The following is a 22,136-nucleotide window of genomic DNA, read 5'->3' on the forward strand; positions in this document are numbered from 1 at the left end:
TCTGTTGTCTTCTACAGTAAGCACATAACTTACACTCTACATTTTCATGTATCCACCTCAAATTTCACAGTTTTAAAAATTACAGTCTGAATACCAGCAGTTTCAGTCGTGAGAAGGTCACTGCTGACAGTACCGCCAAGCAGTCTACCACACCACTGCCTGCCCTCAGGTTTCCATCCCAGGCCTCCCAGGTGTCTCAGACTCCAGTTAGAAGGTCTATGGACCACAGGGGCTTGGCCAGATGACTCCACAGGTGGGTTGCTGAGCCTACAGGCAATGCCCTGACCCAACAGGCATTTCAGAGGCCCAGGCAAGGATCTCAAGCAGCCGAATGACTAATACAAGACCAACGACCCCACTAGCTTTGGCCACATTACTGGACTTCCCTGTTGTTTGCATAATGGTTAGATGAGCACCTAAATTTAATCAATCTAATTACAAAGTTATAAAAAAATCACACAGCTTGCTTCTTTCTCAGGAGTAGATTTGTTCATGATTGGTTGATACAACAGAACTACAGACCTCCCTTTCTTTGACAGAGAGAGAGCAAACAGCAGACTTGAGTGACAAGACTCCTTACTTGAGTGAAAGTAAAGTGCAGGTGATCTCTCTAAATGCATACAGTTTAGCAGGAATTCCTTCAGAACCACTGCAGTTGTTTAGCATGAGGAGAGAACTCCCTCTGACCTTTTTATATTCCTGCTTCTGAAGATTAATGTGAAAAATCAGGGCTGTCTGATTTGTTGCTCAGTAAATGCAGCATGGGTTATATTATTATAGTTTTATTCAGGGTTGGAAGTGGTTGGAAATAAAAGAAGCAAGCAAAAATAAGACCTATGATGGGACAGTTCAACAGGGACTGAAAGGTGTCATCCTGCAGTTTCCATCTGTCCAGTCATGATTTGGATGGCCTACCTTAGATAACTACAGAAATATTAGGGGAAAAAGACTGTAACTAATTTTATATTTTAATATGCAATTCTTAGAACTGATCTGGTCATGCTACAAAATGAAGGCTGATTTGTTTGTTTTTCAGATCAGCTAAACTGTTAAGGAGTGCTGACAGCAGTGAAGAAGATATAGATGACATTATTGATGAAATCTGTAATGACAGCAGCTTTGCCAAAACACCTATGGTGAGTAGGAATCTGGAGAAATGCAGAATGGATGAGGTTGAGCGATGGAATGAAAAGCACCATAAACTAAAACTGTTTTAAAGCAAAATATGAACTAAAACAAGCTGTAGGATAAACTTGGAAAATAAAGTGGAAAGGAAAATGGAGCAATCCTATAGTGAGGAACAGAATAAAGAGTTTGTCTTACCCAGGCGGTAACAGGCAATTGAAGGAAATGCTAGTTCAAGATAGAGCATATTGTCAAATATCATAGAATCATGGAATGGTTGAGGTTGGAAGAGGGATCAGTGCAGGTCATCTGGTCCAACCACCTGCTCAAGCAGGGCTACCTAGAGCTGGTTGTCCAGGACTCTGTCCAGATGGCTTTTGAGTATCTCCAAGGATGGAGACTCAACAGCGTCTCTTAAGTAACCTCATCCAGTGTTTGACCACCCTCACAAGAAGACATCTTTTCATATGTTTAACTGGAATTTCTTGTATTTCAATTTGTGCCCATTGGGTCTCCTCCTGTCAGTGGGCCCCAATGAGAAGAGTCTGGTGACATCTTCTTTGTTCTTAGCCACCATGTATTTTTACACGTTGATAAGATTCTCTTGACCTTTGTCTTCTCCAGACTAAACATTTCCAACTCTCTTAGCCGCTACCCGTAGTCAGATGGTCTAAGTCCTTAATCACCATTATGTCCGTGTCTCTTTTGTACTGGGCACTCATTCCTCACTTATCTGTTACTTCAGCAGCTTTTGTCTCAAAGAGCCTCACAGAAACCTGAGCAAGAAAATTCCCAAATTCTTAGTCCCCTTCTTCTGTGACTGAGATTTTCTGGCTCATGCTTACTAAGTAAAACAGAATATTGTTACCTTGCTGTAATGCTGCCTTTTGTTCTTTGATTGCTTTTTAAATAGAAATTGAAGTCTAACTCTGCAAGTCTCACACCTGAAAGCAATAGTGCTGTTGTACAGGCTCATAGGAAAAGGTAAGTGAGGAATGTTTTGGCTAGTTGAACGTAGCTTGATTATAGCTTGTTGTCCATCTAATAATATTGATACGCTTAATCTGTGTTGACATTAACTAAGAAAGAAACTGAGTATTTTGAGAAGCATTCTTTTTAAAGATACAAAAAGGTAAAGAGAAAGATAATTTTGAAGAATTACTAATGTACTTTCATGTGGTCAAAATTTTTTGTTATAAATTTATTAATTATTTAAGTTCTTGAACGACAACTTCCTTTGCCTTATGGACATAAACGTTTATCAAATGCTGCAATATATAGTTGCAGTATAGAGAGTTGTTGTCATAGAGTTTTTCTTTGAACACCTTAGTAATGGAAATTTTAAAATTCTATAGATTGTAAGTGTTTGGATGCTTTGCCTATATTTAATAAATATTATTATAGAAATACCGTGATGTTAAACTAGAAGAAGCATTGTACTGCTCTCTCCAAAATGTTTTGCAATAATTTAATATTTTGAATGAAATCCGTATAGATGCTGTCCAGTGTACTTGGGTGGAAGCTCTTCACCATATGGCATAGGAACAAATATTTCAAAAAGGTAGGAAACATAAAAAAAAAGTTCTACTTGCTTTATCATTATTTTTATTCACAGCTGTGTTTCTGTAGAGGTAGAGAGTTCTGTGTTTGAACTGGACAGGACAGACCTATATTCATCTAAACATGTGGCTGCCTCTAACTGCAGTTGAAGTCAGCTGGTCCCTTCCAGTCTCTGTTGACCACTAGATCTTTTGTTTGTTTGAGGAGTTGAAAGATGTGTGCAGATGAGACACAAGACTCCAAAAATAACTGTAGTTTAGGAAATTGCTGCTGTAGAGTATTGTTATTTTTCCCTGCCTCTCTTCGCTTCTCTGTGATGCCAAGTATGTCACTTAAATGAATGGGCTGGTTTAAATCATCCTGGAGCCTGAAGTGAAAATAGCCAGAGTGCTTTGCAACTGCAGCTGAACTTATTAGGAGAGGTACTTTAAAGATTTATTGCCAACATCCTATAGAACATTATTGCATTTCCATGTGGGATTTTTTGTAGTAGGTAATTATGCACTTGATGCATATTTGGATGCTGGTCAAGTGCCATACCAGTGAGGAGGACCAAAGAGAATATATCAAGAGAGTATCAGTTTATTTGATGCATTCAGTGAGGTTAGGAACCTGTAAAAATAATACATGAATGTATAGTTAAAACTCATGCCATAATGAATCTGCCAGAGATGTAAAAATAATTAAGATTGCAGAGTAACCTTGCTTCTAGTATTTCTGAGTGAGCGCTGTACTTTAGAACAGTTACGATGTGTGTAGCTCCTCTGATTGTAATAAGCTCTTGGAGCTTTCTGTTCTTTTTTGACCAGAACATGTGATCAACTACGTTGTACTGCTTGTGACTTCCGTGTGTCACTTTTCAATGACTACATCTGGGATCAGTCCTGTGATTATCTTTTTTTCAGGTATGTCTGAGGTGGGTTTGCTATTAATATTGTGTTAATGTGCTTTGGAGCTTGATAGGAATAGAAAAGATGAAAAGTCCTGAGCACTCCTGCGTTACCTAAAAAGGAGCATGTGTGCAACTTGCTCAGTCATCAGGTGGGGAAGTCTGCAGGGATAGGGATGCAGAATCTCCCATAGTCTATTTTCATGCCTTTTCATTTCGTCCCACATCACGCTCCCTCTCTGCTTGTAAAAAGAATTGAGGTTTCACGGATCAAAAGGCAACTTTACTGCTGAAATGAGCAGATGAACCCATGTGATGGGTTGGCCTCCGGTGTGCCATCGCAGGATGCCTACAAAATGAATGCAGACTGTTCAGCGTGTACTTCTCACCATACCTTTGGCCATACACACTGTAACTGTTTCAAGTCAGATTTTCTTTTTTCCAATATCAAGTATTAATGCTGTCATGTTCAGTGAAAATCAAATAGTTTGATTTCTTAACAGACTTCTTTTTGAAGCATGGATTGATTAAATGGAGGGGTGGGATTTTTGTTTTCTTGTTATATTGTGATGTCTTTGACTTCAATTATTTCAATTTTTTTTGAAGACTTAAAATTAAGGAGTTCTTATTTCCAGTTTCTCTAAAACTGTATCTAATGCCAAGACATAGTGAAGGGTAGGGTAGTCAGCATGCTCCTAATACAGACATCAAATTTGGATTCCTCTCATTTTAATAAAGTTCCTGTATGTGCCCATTAACTGATGGAGGTGGTGGATATGTTCAGAGTATGTGCTTGACCACCAGTGAGTGGGACAGCTGGCAAAGAACAATGGGTATATTGTTTCCTCTTCCATTATTTTTCTTGTATCACATGTTAAGTTTTTCCCATATTTTCCTTCCAGTTTTGAAATTTGTGTTTCTCTTTAAATGAAAATCTTATTTTCCCATTATTTAAAGCAGCATTAAAAATACAGTGCATTTCTCTCCTGAGATGAGTTTGGTAGCTGGAAAGGTTAAATAAGGATTCTTTTATTTACTCAAAGTCTAAATTATTCTGCTTCTGAGATCTTGAAATTAATAAAATAAAAATTAAAAAGAGGCATGAAAGGCATTAGTATGAGATACTTGTCACTGATTAAAATCTGTAATCTTTAGCAAGATACTTAGCTATTTATTTTGACTAATGTGAATTTTAAAAAGCAATCTTGAAGATTAAACATTTGCCTTCCATGAATAGGTGTCTGACCTCTTTTTCAAAAAATTCTTCCTTTGATGTTTGCTTTGGGTTTTCTTTATATATCTGGGCTTGTTAATGTTTTTGAGCAATTCAGTGGCCAGTAATTGATGGCCAGGAGGAGGTCATGAGAGCAAGCATACTTAAAATCCTACATTTTCACTTATTTTTTGAAACAGCTTTTTTTTGTAATAGCCGTGCTGATTTTTCATTTGTTGTGCTTGATGCTTGCACAGGAATTATTTGTGGTTTGATGTACATTCTTCTCTCTTATGGACATTTCATTTCAGTCACTTTAACAATCATCCTGAGTAACAATTCCTGATGAAAAGTTTAACTCTGTAGTTGTACCCATTCTGCATGGGGATTTTTACAGTAAGTTTGATAAGATAATCATAGAATCATAAGAATCATAGAAAAGTTTGGGTTGGAAGGGACCTTTAAAGGTCATCTAGTCCAACCCACTTGCACTGAGCAGGGACAACTTCAACTAGATCAGGTTGCTCAGAGCCCAGTCCAACCTGACCTTGAATGTTTCCAGGGATGGGGAAACATAAATACATTTTTGGATAATTTCTTAACACAAGAATTAACTCCACCTGGTTTTCTTCCCAACTCTTTCTCTGGAGGCTGATGTAGCATCTCTAAACCCAACAGAGGACATTGCTTGCAAAAACATCACTCTCCAGTTGATCTGAAAATACAGCAACTATGCACCAAGACTGCTCTGAGGAAAGGATTGTGTTCAAAACAGAATTTAAACATATCCCTAAACTCATTCATAACAGTGGTGCTCAGAAATGTTCTTATGAGCTTTTCTGAATTGAAATGACCTCATGAATCTTTTTTCTTTCAAAAAAAAAAATGCATGATCCTAAACTGAATTCACTTGATTGGCAGGAATAACATGCCTGAGCTCAGTAAACTAAGAGCGAAGATGACAAAGAAGAAAGGAGCACGAGCATATGCTTGCCAATGCAGCTGGAGATCCATTGATGAATTAACTGACCTCCAAACAGACCAGCAGCTTCGGTGGGTTTGTGGTAAACATGCAGAATGAAGTGCTCTTGTCTGTGGTACCTACTTGTGTGGAAACACGTCATAAACTCAGTTTGTTTCCCACACAGTTTTCCGAGAACAGATGGAAACCTGAATACTTATGTCTAGAAATAGATTATAACACCCAGACTTCAACCTGAAAACTTTTTTTCAATTTAACTGTCTTGCAAGCAATATCGGGAGTTGAATTAGTGGAAGAAACAACCAATTTGGAGGCTTTCTGGAAGCTAAATGACGTTAAAGCTCATACTCAGTGGTGTTAAAGAAAGGAAGAGGAAATCGACAGCTTTAGGCATGGGGCAAAGCACCTTGAGGCTGTTCCTCATATCTAGCAGAGAGCCTTATTTCCAGTGTCTGCAAAATTTTGGACTCAAAATGGTGGGTTGGGATGCAGCCATGACACACAAGTGTATGAATTTCTGCATGGAAATTAATACTGCTATTCTGCTTTGCTCATAGCTGTTAATGAGCAAGTGGTTGTAGATCTCTTAAAAAATTACTGAGGGATCAGCTCTCACCTCAGAGGTTTCAGCACACCTCAAAACTTCACTTTCTTTTACTCACCAGTAGCCAAAAACTGCAGTTGCTGGAAATTTCCTTCCAGTTCCTACTACTTTCTTCAAAGCACTTTCTGCTGACTAAAGACTTTTACCACAGTGAATTTCTTGGACTTCCCTTCAGCCTTCACTGCAAGAGGTGAACAAGTTATTGTGCAATTATTAAATATTATGCAATTTTAAAGAGATTCTGAAGAGTATATGACTCTTCTGTCAATATTTTCAAGGGAAAAAAGACTCAGGCTTTTAAGAGTGAGAAAATATATATCCCTACTGATGTTCAAATTTGGATTTTTTTGAGTTTCACTTGTCTTTCACTTCAGCTTCACTTCAAAATACTACATATTCAGAAAGTGTAACTGTCGTGTTTCAACACACTCCCTTCTTCCAGTAACATAAAACTTCTTCTGGTGTCATGTTACTTGGTGAATTGTCTTGATTACAGTTAATGTCACTGTAGTTTATGAGCTCTTTCTTTTCATTATATATAGAGCACAGGAGATGGATTTGGGTTTTGGGTGGGCAGAGAGGAAGGAAAGGATTACCAGTCCTGGCAATTATTACATTGAAAAGTATCTCAAAATGGGAAGTCTGTCACTATTTTTGCTATGCAGTATGTGATACTGTACAGATAAATTCAAAATTGCTTACTTTGTGCAATTCTATACAGAGACATTTCTTGTTTTGTGAAGTTCTGCTCATGGCCCTAATCATTGTCAATCTGTTCTTTTTCTGAGTTTTTCCAGAACAATTGCATGGTCTTTCTTACAGAGGTCACCTCTCAAATCTGTTGCTTTGTCTGTACCGCTCTGAAAGAGCAAATCCTGGTAGAGACCAGAGGCATAATGTACTCTGCATCCTCCTCACCTTCCCCCTCCATGAGTGTTTTTTCAGAACCTGCAGAGGACCAGCAGTGTGCCTGGGAGGCCTGGCAGTGCTTACATACACAGTGCTGCTTCAGTGCTCTAGACTGCATGTTCCAGTGCCACACATGGCCTTGCTAGTAGGTTCAGAGGTGGGTTGGCTTTGGAGGGGTACTACTTGGCATAATACTATAGACGTATATAGGGTCATGTATTGTTTTCAATGCAATTGGTGTTTCAGGCTGAGTTTCAACTGCTAGAGTCTAAAACTGCAGGTTCAGGAAACGAAGAGACCCAGAGACCAATTGATTAATGCTCGGTCAGCTACTGGAAGAGGTCTGCTTGCCTTTCTGTCCCTTGTGAAGAGATAGCCCCCATGTGGACTTGTAAGCAGTAAGTGTTCGTGGGTTTTCTTCAGGTGGGCCTGAGTGATTTCCATTCCCAGAGAACATCAGCACTAATGGTAAGAGAAGAACCCAGCGGTAGTATGTACTTTATTAACAAACTCTAGAGAAGAATAAACCTATTCTCCATTCTTCTTCTTCTTGAAGAATGCATTTCAAGAAGTGCTAAACTGCCTTGGCTTGCCCATTCCAAGGCCATTTGAAACTGACCAAGTAGCCCCACAGGGTGTTCTTTTGGCCTGGTTTTGCACAGGAACTTGTGCCATGATGTAGGGAACAAGTTAGATTTGCAACTTCTGAGCAGGGAATGGGGAAAATCCTAACACCCATCTCACTTCATGAGACTGTATTATGTGACTTGGAAAAGGAGCATGTCTGCTGTACCCTGTTTTAAGCAAACCAGCAGAAATAGTCACCCCCTCTGGAGCAGTTTGCACTACCAAGTAAGTGTGTGGAACAAATCTTGTGGAAACAAAAGCTCAAGGCATTAGAACATTTGTTCTAATGAATTTTATGACAAGATGACAGCCTGCGGCACTTGAAGACTGGAGACTAGGAAGGAATTGATATGAAAGGGCTAAGAGTGTAGGAGAAGTAAAAAGGATTAAGACCAATATCTATTGACAGCATTAGTCAGCATTTCTCCTAGGTCACCTTATCCCTCAGTCTTCTGTTAGCCTGGAGAGTTGTAGACAGAGCTCTCTTTCTTGGATAGAAATGGCATCGCTAATGCCATTAACACTGCACTCCAAGCACTGAAAATGTTAGAAGATAATCTTTTTTGGTAAACATATGTGGAAGCCTGAGCATTCCCCTGAAATCATCATGTTTATTCAAGTGTAGTTACTTGTTTCTGGCCTTGGTCAGAATGGTGGGATATGACAGCTCTTTGTCCAAGTGAAGTTTTAAACAGGTGCAGAAATAGTGCTTATTATGTTGGTTTTCATTACAGGATTTAGCGTATTTCTAGATCTGAGAATAGTTACTATGTCATTAAATATAATTACTTTGTTGGAAAGGAGTGCTATTAAGTATTTGACTTCCCTTCCTTTGCTTTCTTCAGTGACATGTAACAAGCCACTCCAAAGTCCTCACATGAAAAGAATGTAAAGAAAGGTAAAATTGGAGCTTAAGTGTTCATTTGATGAAGATATTGTAAGATAGCACAAGGTTTTCAAGATGGAGCCCAGACCTTAAGTGATATTTTCATGTCAGTTATCTGAGATAGCAGGGACTATGTAAAGAATATTGTTTAAGAAATGCCATTCAGCTGTTGTCAAACGGAAGTACTGGAGAACGGTTTTGCTAAGTATAAATGTGGCCATTGTTTTCTTCCAGTTTTTTGCTTTGGAAGTAATAATACCATTTCTGTTTGTGAAAAAGGCAAGGTGAAAACTTGAGACTTTCATTTTGCTTGGGTGATATGCTTGGAAATTTTCTAGCCTGCAGCACTAGCCTGTAGTAGATCCCTCAACGAAATCAAAGCAATGAAGGGTGACAAAATGAGAATCCAGGCAAAAGCATTCACTTGGAAACGCAGTCATTGGTTTAATGTTATACCAGCTTTTCTAAATCGGTGTTCCTGCAGTACTTCTGGATAGGAATCCAATTCAGATGTACTTAGTACATTTTGCGAGCTTTTCTTTATCAAATTTTAATGTGCTGGTCTAACTATATCTCACTTGTTTTACCTGCAAACTGCGGAGGGTGTCCAACACAGATGCTGAATATAGCTCAGCAGAGTAATTATTAAATTAGTAATCTTGTCCTGCCACAAAATTTAACTTACAGAAGCATAATAGGATTACATATTATGAACTTTGCACTGTATAAAGTTGAATAAAGATTTATGTTTTTTTTCTGAACACCCATTTCAGTTTTGTACTGAAGGCATTCTGCCAGTGGTAGGCACTGGAAGCTGCCACTTGTTGAAAGACCACTCATTGCTCTTCTTTCCTGACACGTGAGTCTTTGGCTCCTTTAACAAGCACCTGTGGTAGCCACACAATAGGAGAGACACTGTGTTGAGAGCCACGTAGGCAAATTTTTCTTACTGCCAGGCTCTTTCTACACAAGATCTGACCAGTTTTATCTCTGGTGTGACACCCAATAACTGCAGGCAGGCAACCTTGGAAGTGGATGGAGTAAAGGAGTGTCAGGCGCTACACATTTGTGAGGGCCACATATGCTGCCGGGAAATTGGCATTGTGTGCTTCAAGGAAAGTATTTTTCAGAAAAGTATTTTTCAAATGTTGACACTTCAATAAATAAAAAGTTGGAGCAAATTTGAATTGTGTGTTGTGTAAATTCTGTTGTGGTGTTCCTATCCAAGAGAAGCCTTCTGAAAATGATGTAGAACCATGTTTTCTCTGTCGGAAAGGTTATGAAACGCCCTTAATACAAAAACGTTGTCCAGCTCATAAGAAACAGTAAGTACTGTTGTGTGTGTTTTCTCACATCAATGGAGATGTAGCAAATACCTGAAAGTAAATGAGCTTTAATGTTCTTTACCAGATAACATGAGGAGAGCACATTAAGTTACAGAGAGTTCATAAAGGTGGATACATTTACCACGTTTCTTGGATGTTTACCTAGTGTAAAAGATGGAGCCCATTGCTGTGGGAGTAGCTAAATTTCTTGCAGAGTGGGATGCAAGTACCTCTGTGTATCAGTCAAGGCAGGTTATCACTGGCATCATACTGGTCGCCTAGAAGTGGGAAATCGATCAGGGAATCGCAGCATTTGCTGTCCCCTATATCTTGCTGTAGAAATCCGTTCTTAGTACCAGGACAAAGTTGCTCTGAATGATGGAGTTGGAATAAACCTTGTTTCTCCATCACGAAGAAATGTTGCATGGCATACATTAGAGTCATGGGCATAGATAGTCCCTATACTCCATTCTAAATTTGGACTCCAGGTGTCGGTGCTATTCAGGTAGTAATCACTTCCCAGACTTAGTGGGCAGTGTGGACTCGGTGAGAATACACAGAAAACACCCACTGACTCAGGAGTACTCCTGACTTACCTTGCTTACGACTTGACACATTGACCACTTCTGTTGTGCTTTAAATGCAATTTGGGGTAAAATGTGATTATACAATCTAGTCTGCAGAGGGCAGAGCATCACCGCTGAGTTCACGCTTCTGTTGCGCTAATACAAGCTGATACTTCTTTTTTTCTGGAGTAATGAAGGGTTACATTCAACTGACTTAGGCTTCTTGCATTTGTTTTCTAATGGCGTGATTATAAGTGGGATAGCCAGATCTGTGGCAACTCCACTTGATTTTTGTGTCGCTGCATCCAAATGGTCCTTGGGTAGTCCTTGACCAATACTGAAGCGGATTAACATTTTTAGCTGTCAGCTAAAGAAGCATAAAAAAAGTGTGTGTTTATATATACATAAGTGTATGTATGTTTATCCTCTAACAACATCAGTGGAACAACTAAATTGCCTTTGGGATTTACTTTTCACCCTGACCAAATTAATTTTCCCTGAAAATGATGTTAAGCAGTTTTGGCAAGTAGAGGTTGTGTACTTTAAGATCTCGTAATGTCCCATACAAAATTTATACAGCATATCGCCCAAGATGTTAAAAGATGGCAGATCTTAAAAAGAAAATAGCAAAAGGTCAAGATTTAATAGAAATATCAAAAAATTGTTTCTAGGGCAGAAAGCCATGCAGAAAACCGGAGATGCTGCAGAGCAGTCTGAGTAATGGCAGGGAGAATCATCCAAAGACCCACATCCTGCAGTTCATTGGCCATGAGCCCTGGCTAAGGTTTTGGTGAAAAGTGAGTTTTAAAAGGTTGCGTCAAGCTGCACCTTTGCAAATACCCTGCCTCCCACGAACACACACGCAGACAGAGTGGTTCTTCCAGTTCAAACTCTCTTCTGCTTCTTTGGGAATCCAGTAAGTGTGCCAGTACAAAGCAGATGTAGAGTGGATGGAACGTGCCCTGCGCTAGCCGCTGAAGTTTTATCTATTTCTGAAAAAGTGATGAGGTGCTTTTAACTAGAAGCACAAACGTATCTAAACCGTGAAACCAGAGTTTGCTTATTTTACTGGTAAAATAGGGAGTATCACCTAAATTTAGCCTAGTTACACCAGAGGTGAGTGATCTCTGTAACACTCCATTTTTTACTTCCTTCCTTCCCTGTAATAGGAGGAATAGTGGAACAAAAAGTTTTAGTGGAGAAAACGGGAACAAGCAAGGCTGAGTAGCACACTGTGAGAGGCTGCGTGTAGAAAAGTTTTGTGAAAACAGTTTTTCAGGCAAGAAATAAGCCACTGTTTTTTGTTTGCTTCTAAACTAAAGGCAGCACACCTAAGTGAAAGAAACAAAAATAGCATGCTGTAGGGAGAAGTTCAAATGCCCACAATTTGCCAGAAGAGAGGACAAAGCTTTATATGGGAGGTGTCCTTTCTAGGACTCTTTTAGGATTGCAATTCCAGGGTCTGGCCCAGAAGACAGGAGTGAATCCACTCCCCCATCCACTGCCCTTCCATCACTTCCATCCCAGGAACCTGAGCTGCAGAGGGAAGCAAAGTGCAGGAGGGACTTGACCCTCAGAGGGTACCTGCTTGCTTCCCATGAGGATGCTGTGGAACACAGGAGCCGAGTGTGGTTCATTTGGGTTTGGGGGCAGAGGTCCTCTGAAATTTGTGAGAAGGGTTCCCTGCAGTATTTTGAAAAGCTGTTCCCTGGTGATGATAGGTTTTAGATACAAGAGCTGAGGTATTCAGATATTATACTTGTATATTATAGTCAGATATTATACTTAGAGCTAAGATATTCAGGGCTGCTAAAATCCTCTTAGCCAGTGGTTTGTAACTGTTATTCAAATATAAGCAAATGATCTTGAAGTTTTTCATGACAGATTAGTGAAACTGAAACCCTTACAGCCTCACAGCTTATACTAAAGAACTGTGTAAGTAAGTTGTCTATAAGGGAGGCAGAGAGGAGGGAGACATTTTCATACTGGTTAAACAAACGTGTAACATTCTAGCTCCAAGTACCTTAAATACATCTATTTAAAAACGTGGTTGTCTACAGAGGGAAAAAAACCTGTTAACTAGCTCTTGAATGGCGGTTGGGTATTTATGAAGTATCCACAAAATTTTTCAATCTCTATTTAAAGGCAAGCAATACGGCCTTACTCTTAAGATAATGCAATATGTGTGGTAGTGATTAAATACAGTGAGCATACATCTTTCAGCTAATGCAAAGAAGCTTTGGGATAGTCAGCAATCTGGCCGTGCTTGGAAGACCGTGTCCTGACCTCCCCGATGTAAACAGCATTCACAGGAAGGGGGAAGCAGCCACCAGAGACAGGAAGGTTGAATTTAGCATCAAACTCCTTATCTAGGCAGAGCGGGCTGCTCAGGATGCTGGTAAGAAAAAGTGTACAAATTGCTACAGCAGGGTGTGATAGCTGCCTGGCCCTTCCTGGGAAGACCATTCACATCAACGTAACCAGGGTACAATCTTGTGCGTGCAGATGGGTTTAGGATGAGATTATATCCTGGGGCCGGTTATCCAAAAAAACGCTTACCACAGTGTATTGCAATTGCATTCAGCCTCGTTTACCATCACTTGCAGGAAGAGATTGATCTACGTGCTGAAGTAGGAGGGTGTGTGTCTTTTAAAAATAAAAGGGTTATCATAGTAAGGGTTATCACTAATCTCATTAGTCCTAAAGGAATATAAGCCTTTCCTGAATCCTAATATGCACTGCAATATCTGGTTTAATTTTGAGTTTATAGGTTTTATATCAGAGCTGGCACAGCTCTGGTTCCAACACGTTAGAGACAAAAGCTGTGGCAGCATTGTTTTGCATGCTTTGAGTCAGTGAGGCATCTCGTTTACAAGTGGGAGATAAATGGCTTCAAAACATTCTTTGCAGTGTAATTGGTTGCTCATTAACGTAGGATGCCAAGTTTCCTTTTGATTTCTGTATGTCTTGGGAAATCCATCTGCCCTGAGCCTATAGCACAGCAAGGCACCATTCAGTCAATGCATGCTCCTCAGTGGCTGAAATGAAGAGTTAATGCAAAATTGTAGCATCCTCTGCATTGATTTTTCTGTGAATGATGACTCTTATTTCTCCCATCTTCCCCAAAGTATACTACAAAATTATTTCAGATTTTCTCAGAACTTTATTCAAGCTGAAATTGCGACCTGGAAACACTTTAAAGCAGTCTTTTAGTTGCATCTTCCCACATATGTCTGAAACACCTCTTTTCATATTTTTTTCCATGCCTGATATATATTTAGTTCAATTCCAGTGAGGAAGGCTGGAAACAATTAAACTATGAAAAAGGAGAGTGGTATAAAAGAGTCTACCCCTGTTCTGAAGAGCAATAAAATATATCTGTCCTGGGTAATTGCAAAGACAACATTCTGGATTTGAATTGCTAAAACAAGTTAAGCCAAGAAGATATTGGGGTCCGTCTGTTCTGCAAACTGAATGTGGGTACCGCACATCACCAATCTCCTGAGCACAGGAGGATACGGTGACACAGCCGTCAGCAGTCTTAGCGCCCAGAGTATCCAGCCAGGTGCTTCACACCAGGGCTGCTAGTGTAAGCTAAAATCCTTAATCGCTCTGGTTTCGCAAAGGACTTTTTTTTTCCCCGTGGTATATTGGAAATCCCTTCTAAAACCTGGAGAGCATTACTTCTTTATAAAGAATATATTTGTAAAGTGGATAATTTCCAGATGTCAAATCATTTCTCAAACCTTGCAATAACAATTCACTGCTCGGGGTTCTCGGCCAGCGCTGGGCATGTGGTTAACTTGGGTATTTTCAGGATCCATCGTAAGGCAAATGACACCTTTAAGTAGGGGAAAAACAAACAGCCTAATAGGCACCTCACTGCAGAGAGCACCTCATCAGGTTTGTCCCAACACATTCTCACGTCATTGTTCGATAGGGTAACAGGCCATAAAAGAACGAAGCAGCTACTTTCCTTTTCTGTCAGATGTTGCAAGTTACTCATATTTCCTGTTCTGCTATTTAAAGGACTAAGGGCTGAAAATGAGAGTTCATTAACTTGTCTGAAATGAAATATTTTCCTGTCTTTCTTACAGCCACATTTCGAATGGATGACACAAACACAGGCCTGGAAGGCATCTCCGAGGAGCAGGTAGTGCCTTCTGCCCTGAGAGGAGCTACCTGTGCTGAAGCTCAGGCTGAACCCTGGGTGCAGGCTGCCACCAGAACTTTCCCTCCAGTCTGCAGGGGATCTGGATATAGCATACGTCAAAGAAAGGGTGACCAGGAGTTTCCATGTCGGCTGTCCAGCAGGTCCCAGGAGGGACAGGAGGACCACTCCTCCCTCCCTGCTGCCTGATGCGTTGGGCTGTATTTTGTCCAAGAACAGAAGTATGTGGGAGAACGCAGGTGAATTTCAGTAAGTTAACACCAGTGGTATTTAGGCACTGAATCCCTCTCTGTATTTTTGACAGTCTCCCCTTAACTGAGCACATTCACCCTTATACCATTTAAAAATAAAACATTGCTTCCCACACTTTTTTTCTTTCCTCTCAGCTGCTATTTTCTTTACAGACTTGAAAAAATGCTTATTCATCTTTCAGAAAAAATCTTATCTCGGTCTGGACAGCCTGGGAAAAGCTCAGGGCACGCCTGCAATGCAAACTTTGAGGAAGTAAATTTAGTTTCTCAACGAGTCTAACCAATTCAGCTGTCACGTTTGACAACCAACCTTCTAAACTTTTGATGGAGAAAGAGCCTGATGCTCTGGGACATGCAGTCTAGTGCTGCAAGCCCTAATGTAGCCTTGGGCCCCAGGAGGTCACAGGCCACATCTAAGAGGCCCAAGAAGAGTAACTAAGAAAAGCAAGTCTGTTGTCAGCAGCCTTAAATTTGCTGTGCCAGAGTCTGTACTGCTGGGGGAAAAAAAATGTAAGGGTTTGCAAATTGAAAGGAAGGCCTGAGAGCAAGGCCACAAGTTGGGCCACAGCAGCTCTTGTGTTTTTGAAAATACAGAGGCAAATTCTTCCTGAAATGCAAAGATATTTGCAGGAAAATCTTTTCACTCTAATATATTCTGACTCAGCACCAGTACGTAAACTACAGACCATCAACATACTTGCGTACAAACATCCGCACGTGAGTTGCTGCCATCCGGGTCAGTGTGGATGAGCACTGAGGGGCCTGCTCACTGGGAAAGCACACCTGAGGAGCTCCCCTCACTCTGCTAATTATACTCGAGGAAGCTTTAATGTATGGCAGCAACCCATCCTGACAACCACCGGGCTCCATTTTTTAGTTTGTGCACCTTAAATGCAAAGAAAGGGGCTCCCAGCAGGAGCTCCTCAGTGGTTGCTGCCGAAAGAGTAGCAACAGGTTGGAAAGGGGAAGGAGATGGAGGATGCTGCCTGGGAGATGAAAGCCAGCAGAGATCTTCCCACACCTCCTCCTCCTCCCTGAATCCCACACAGGTAGCAGGGATTTGGGGCTCCACCTTGTAGGCAGTGGGAGAAAAAGAAGCAGCAGCCACGAGTGCACTGAGCCCGAGGAAGGCAGACGCCGGCAGACGGAGAGTGGGGGGAGAGAGAAGGAGGCAGGCTGCACTTTTTTAAAAATTTGGGGAGTTCAGACAATGGGTAGTCACGTGCACTGCTTACCTTTTAAAATCTCCCCATAAACTGCTAGCCATTAAAGAAAAAAATTTTAAAGATCACACCTCTTAGTGAGGAAAGCGAAAACAGAACATAAGAATTAGAATAAGCTACAGCCACAGCCTTAAATCAGCGTAAATAAAATGTGATCCTGACACAGAGATTTTTACATCATATAGCCTTGAGAAATTGCCTTCATTTGCTTCATAAAATAAATCAACATGATGCAAACAGCATCAAGAATTTAATAGTTTTGAGAGGAGCAGATGCTAAAATAAGGCACACAGGCGCCGAAACGCTTCCCAGCAGGATGGCCCGACATGCGGTTGTGTAATGGGGATAAGTACAGTATTTCTTTGGAGCATTAACCTGAATTAAAGGATGAAATGGCTGGGCAGGGATCAAGCAACGCTCCTGGTCCCTGCTGAGACCTTGGTAAGTATCAGAGACGTTGCAAGACCATCGTTTAAATACAGAAACTCTCACTGAGGAGCCCAGCCGTTTTCTTGCAAGGGATTTCTTCTCCCTGCAGGACCAGGCCGGCTCCCAGGGCAGCTGTGCCTGGGGACGGGGGGTTCAGCATCCCCACCACGTCTGCACCCAGCGCTTGGAGGACACGGCTCCGCTCTGGCCCTGCTTACCCCATGGGCCCACCGTGGAGCCGAGCGGTGTTTTCCAGGGACGGCAGCTGGACGAAGCATTGGGGACCGATGCAAAAACAGTTTATTGTGTCTACTACGCAGCTGCGTCAGGAGTTGTCCTAAATCCTGTATCACCTAAATCCCTGTGCATCACGGTGGGGGAATGCTCCCCACGCAGTGCTGCTTGATGTCAGTAATCCTCTCAACTCGCTGCTTGAAATACAGCACGTGGTCGTTGCTGCCACGCCATGGAAAAAACGTGGTGTGCAGCAAAGACACATAGAGCCTGATCTTCGCCTGGGGTCAGGCCCCGTGAACCAGGGCGATGGCTGCCGCAGCCGGTCCATCCCACTGGAGGCATTCCCTCCCGTGAGAGCAAGGGCAAAGCCGCAAGCCGATGGAAGGCTCCGCTTTAAGTCCCAAGCCCTTTGACGTGTTTATTCCAGATTTTCCTTGGGGAGCTAAAATCTGAACTTACCCAATAGCATGTACACAAAAGCCTTTTGTTTGAGTTAAATCCACCATCTTTGCTTCGGTTTGAGAGATACCTCCAAGGAACCCACCTCTCCACATGCTTTGCAACTTGAAAATGGATTTTAAGATGCTACTGCCTGCGTAGGGCCTGTAACTGTGCAAACAGCACAAAATTAACCCTCTCATCTCCGTGATAACACACTACATAGGCTTACCGCAAGGGATGCCCACGGGGTAGTATTAGCCTTCAGTGAAGGGAAGACTGGTCCCTGTGTAAGCGTATTATATTCTGGAGTTAAGAGAAGAATGACAGTCAAAGGTCTTGCCCACTAGATGAGGATTTTGAGACTCCCAAGCACTGGCTCACTCTTTTTCCGTACTGCACTAGCAGACCCCGGTCTGCCAGCTTTCCTCTGCTGCTAACGTTAATGCAGCTCCATGGTTTTGTTGCAGTGACTTTTATACTTATAACTTCTTGACGGGATGAGCAGGGCTGGCACACACGTATCCCCTCAACCATCACCACCGCTAACTGCTGCGGGGCTTCCACTGTGAAAACCAGCTCCCAGAAATGCAAAAGAATAAGGCCTGAGTCAAACGGTGTTAACATGTAATTGCACACCAAAAAAAACTTCCTTTGCCACTGATTAAAGGCAACATGAAAACATTTGGCTGATGTGTTCCCCTAAACTGATGATGTGTCTGAGCACTAAAACATCCTGTAACCAGGCAAGGCAAGCTGGCTGTAGGACAGCTTCCCACCAGGACCGGTTTAGCATGTGCTGGGGAACAAGTGACGGTGCCTTCGCTTGGTTTAGAGCGTGCTGGTTACATCAAACCAGCTGGGATGATTTTGCATAATCCCTTTCAGCTCTGTGTAGAGCGAGGAAGCCAGAAATAAGAGCAGTCATCCAGACTTTGATACTCTCCTAAGAAAACGAGTTTAAGAGCCACACCTCAGGAGCTTATCTAAATGTAGAATTACATTAATTCAACAGAAACAATTAAACTAATTGAAGCTTTTGCAAAACGCTCTGCACGTACTCCCGCTTGGATTTTAGCCACGTGTCTTTCATACCTGCCTTCACCATCACTTGCTCCAGCGGCTTTCAGTGTGTGCTTCCTCCACCCTCAGACAGGTCATGAAAAATAACTGAGAAAAGCAGATTGGCAACAGGTTTGAATTCCTCTTGGGTAAGCACTGGGTGAATGACAAATTTTAAAAGATCAAAAAAGCACCGGCTTCTTTAGTTAGCTAAATGTACGTGTCGCTCAAGCCTGGGGATAAAAGCCACCGCTCCCTCGGACGACAAGGCATCGGGAGCGACCCGGCCAGCTCGTAACGCGGCACGGGGCAGAGGTGCCGTGGCAGGGCGCTCAGTGGAGCCCGAATAACTGCGAAGTGGGATCCCACCCTGTCGCTTCTTCTCCCCATGCTGGGTGCTTACAGTCACTCCCTGCCTCACCTCTGCTAAGCCCAGCTCAGGCCCACTGTGATTTCCAGAGCATCGCTGGGCGGCTGCAAACCTGGTCCTTGCTTTTGGGCGACCAAGCCCCAGCACACACACGGCACCACGTGGCACTGCCCTTCCCGCTGTTCCCGGCCAACTGGCGTGCTCCCACCTGCAGGACTGCAGAGATGTCCCCACGCCGCTGCGGTTTGGCGTTACGGGGAGACCTCAGCCTCGCTGGCAAGTTGAACCGAGCTGGCTTTTTGGGGGAGATTTTGCATGTGTGGTTTCTTTTTCAGTACTTCCCACAGCTAAAAGACAAAACATTGAGGCTGAAGCGGTTAAAGTCTGTGTCCACGCTAAAATGCACTGATTGTTTTATAGCATTATTGCTGTATGAAAGTGTATGCTTCAGACCCCCTCTAAGGCAAATTCTGGGGTAGTGACACACGGTGGGAAGGAGAAAGGCTTACTGGGGTTTCATCCCTTTTCGCTCTATAAACCACATTTTCAAATTATAGAAATCATATCGTGCGTCTGATCGGATCCCAGACTGGCAGAACCATTCCCAACAGAGCTGTTCTCCTTAAAGTGTTTAACCTTTGAAATATAGATATGTCCACTATAGATATGTCCAGTTCTGCCCACTGAAATGTCTGTTCACTTACCATACGCTCACTACGTTTTCAATTTGACAGTTTTAGGAACTGTTTTTGCAGAGGCAAGAAAGTAGTATAAAGACTTTCATTGTCTTTATGTGCTTGTAAATTAGCGGTGTTTAACAGCCATCACTCCTAGATACATCAGTTATAGCTAAACCAATAGAAGTGCTTAAATGTAGCTAAGGAATATGGGAAATACAGAGGGAAAAGTCCATCAAGAAAGAGGAATTTTGGGGTGTTTGTGTATGTATATATCCTTTTACCAAACCAGTATTCAGATACTCATAAAGGGGAGAGTCTAGAGCAAGGAGCTCACCTATTCCTGCAGCTCTTTAACATTCATTTAAAGCGTCATGCATTTAAAATGCAAGAGGATCACCTCTATAATAGCAAATATCAACCTGCAGATGTTTCCTCTGGTCAGTGAAAGTGCCTGAAGCTCACAAACTCTTCTTTTGCCATCAGAGCAGACAGGCGCTAAGGCAGATGAGAGACTGCTTATTTGACACCAAAATAATCTATCAGTGGCTGTGCCATCAATACCACCCCTGTTTCAACCGCAGGCACTTGGCGGGGAGAAAGAAGAGATGCTGCAGTGAGGAAAGGTGACACTGAGGAGTGCAGAGAATGACTAGCAGCAAAGTAGTAGACAGGAGACTGAATATAACTGATGAAGAAGCTTGAGGAGGCAGCACACAGAGAAAAAGAGGTGAAGTGTGCATGGGAAGCACAGGACCGAGCTGTCTTTCCAGAGGAAACACAAGGAGGGATTTGTGCAAAGGAAACCACAAGGGACAGTGATGGATGCAGCACAGCAAAGGGTGACAAAAATGCCCTTGGAGAGAGCCACCGTGCCAGCAGCACCGGCCAGAGGAGCAGCTGCTTCATGTCCACAGCAGCAGCCCAGGAGGAGTGGGTGAAATGCTGAAGCACTGACCGCTTGGGTGAGGGTTGGCCGTTGCATGGTACCTCCTCATCACACTGAGGTCTCTCAGCCCTTGGCCAACATGTCCCTCCTCTCATCCTGGGCAGGGCTCTCCATTTGTAGGGTCACCTTTGACCTTCTTACTGCACTTCCTCTCATTTCTTAACTACCACAGTACAGGGCATCAGCAGTAAGATCCAGAGGACTATCCCATCCTCAATCAGGAGGGAGGAGACACGAGGACTTGTCTGTGTACCACATGCTGTTTCCTCCTACGTTAGGTGGTTATTTATATTTCAGTGGCTATGAGAAAGTGGGAAGGGGCGTTAGCAACTAATAGCGTAGCTGCTTTTCTCCAGCTCCCTGAAAGAATTTAGGTACAGGAAGGGAAATCAAGCAAAATTAGGCCCCTACTTCCAAAGTCCCCCTCGGAGCTCCCTTGCCTCACTCCAGCAGCCGGAGACACACTGCGAGCAAAGAGCATTACCCCAGTGCACGCAGGGTTGTGCTTTACCAGGGCATTGCACAAGTCCAGAGATGCTTCCCTCCCACGTCCCAGCCACGGAGAGGTTTGAGCTGCTTCCAGTTGTTGCTTGTGGAGCTGCAGAAGGGCAACGCACAAGCTCTTCCTATCCCACCGAACAGGGTAAAACAGATACTTTTAAACGTTGTGATTTTAAATTTGCAGAAATTTCGTTTCCTTGCAAACGAAGCAGGGAGGATGCATTTTTGCTTCCTATCATCGGTGCCAGCTAAGTGCCCCCCTTGTCCTTTTCTCCTCTCTGGGGCCCCAGAAGTGATGCTTTTCCTCTTGTCACTAGTGTGCACCTCTCCTGCTCTTGGTCCTTGGCCCTCACTGTCTCCAAACAGTGAGTTTTCCATGGATCCTGTAGCCACATGGCCTGCACAGAGAGGTCCTCACCAAACCTGACCGCAAGCAATGGGGCACTTAGAGCAGAAAGCCCCTTTAGGACACAGCGGGATGCATGGCCCATGGGACGCTCTGCCCACCACTGCTTGCTCAGACATTAACACCGAGGCAACTTTGGAAACAGCAACTTTATGAACATGCCGGATGACTTACATACAGGTTTGAGCTATTTCTGGTTCCCACTGGCAACACTCAGCTTGCAGAAGAAAAGCTCGGGTACTGCAGGAATGACAAAAGCCAAAAACTCTAAGAAGCTATGGATCCTTGTTCACGACTTTGGTGCTCTACACTGCATCGAGATCCCATCCCCGCTACAAGAAAATGGGATGATCAAAAATGTGAGGTGAATATCCCACTGAAAGGGAAAATAAAAGCCAGAGCCTGGACCTTTAAACCCTTGCCTTGCCCCTTGCTTTTTTTTTATTTATTTAATCAAAACCTAAGTTCTGTTCTGAAATATCAGACTGCTGAAAAACACCGTCTAGTCCCTCAGGGTGTTCATAACCAGGCGGGTGGGTGTAAAATGGCACCTGGCACTGTGGGGCCTGAAGTGCCCTTCTCCGGTAGACGCTGCCCGCCTGCCAGACCGAAACCACCCCTGGGTGAGGTGCCATGGAACCGGGGAAAACTGCCTGTGGGGCAGGGCCAGGCCTCGCTTCTGGCCGGAGATGCTCATCAATGCCTCTTTCAGAGCAGCGAGTTTAGCACGAGGCAC

The 22,136-nt window shown here is 42.8% G+C and overlaps 1 protein-coding gene across 1 annotated transcript; it reads left to right on the top strand.

Moving 5' to 3' along the window:
• Window positions 1–1,036: 1,036 nt before the first annotated feature.
• Window positions 1,037–5,868, top strand: LOC104615753 (chromosome unknown open reading frame, human C8orf37; the record flags this gene model as incomplete). Its single annotated transcript, XM_010286348.1, has 5 exons — window positions 1,037–1,136; window positions 2,039–2,109; window positions 2,621–2,686; window positions 3,495–3,590; window positions 5,709–5,868. Coding segments are annotated over 5 exons (493 nt in total), but the record flags the coding sequence as incomplete, so codon positions are not given.
• Between the last annotated feature and the right edge of the window lie 16,268 nt (window positions 5,869–22,136).

This window comes from Phaethon lepturus, unplaced genomic scaffold, assembly GCF_000687285.1.
Source record: "Phaethon lepturus isolate BGI_N335 unplaced genomic scaffold, ASM68728v1 Scaffold57300, whole genome shotgun sequence".
Classification (NCBI taxonomy): domain Eukaryota; kingdom Metazoa; phylum Chordata; class Aves; order Phaethontiformes; family Phaethontidae; genus Phaethon; species Phaethon lepturus.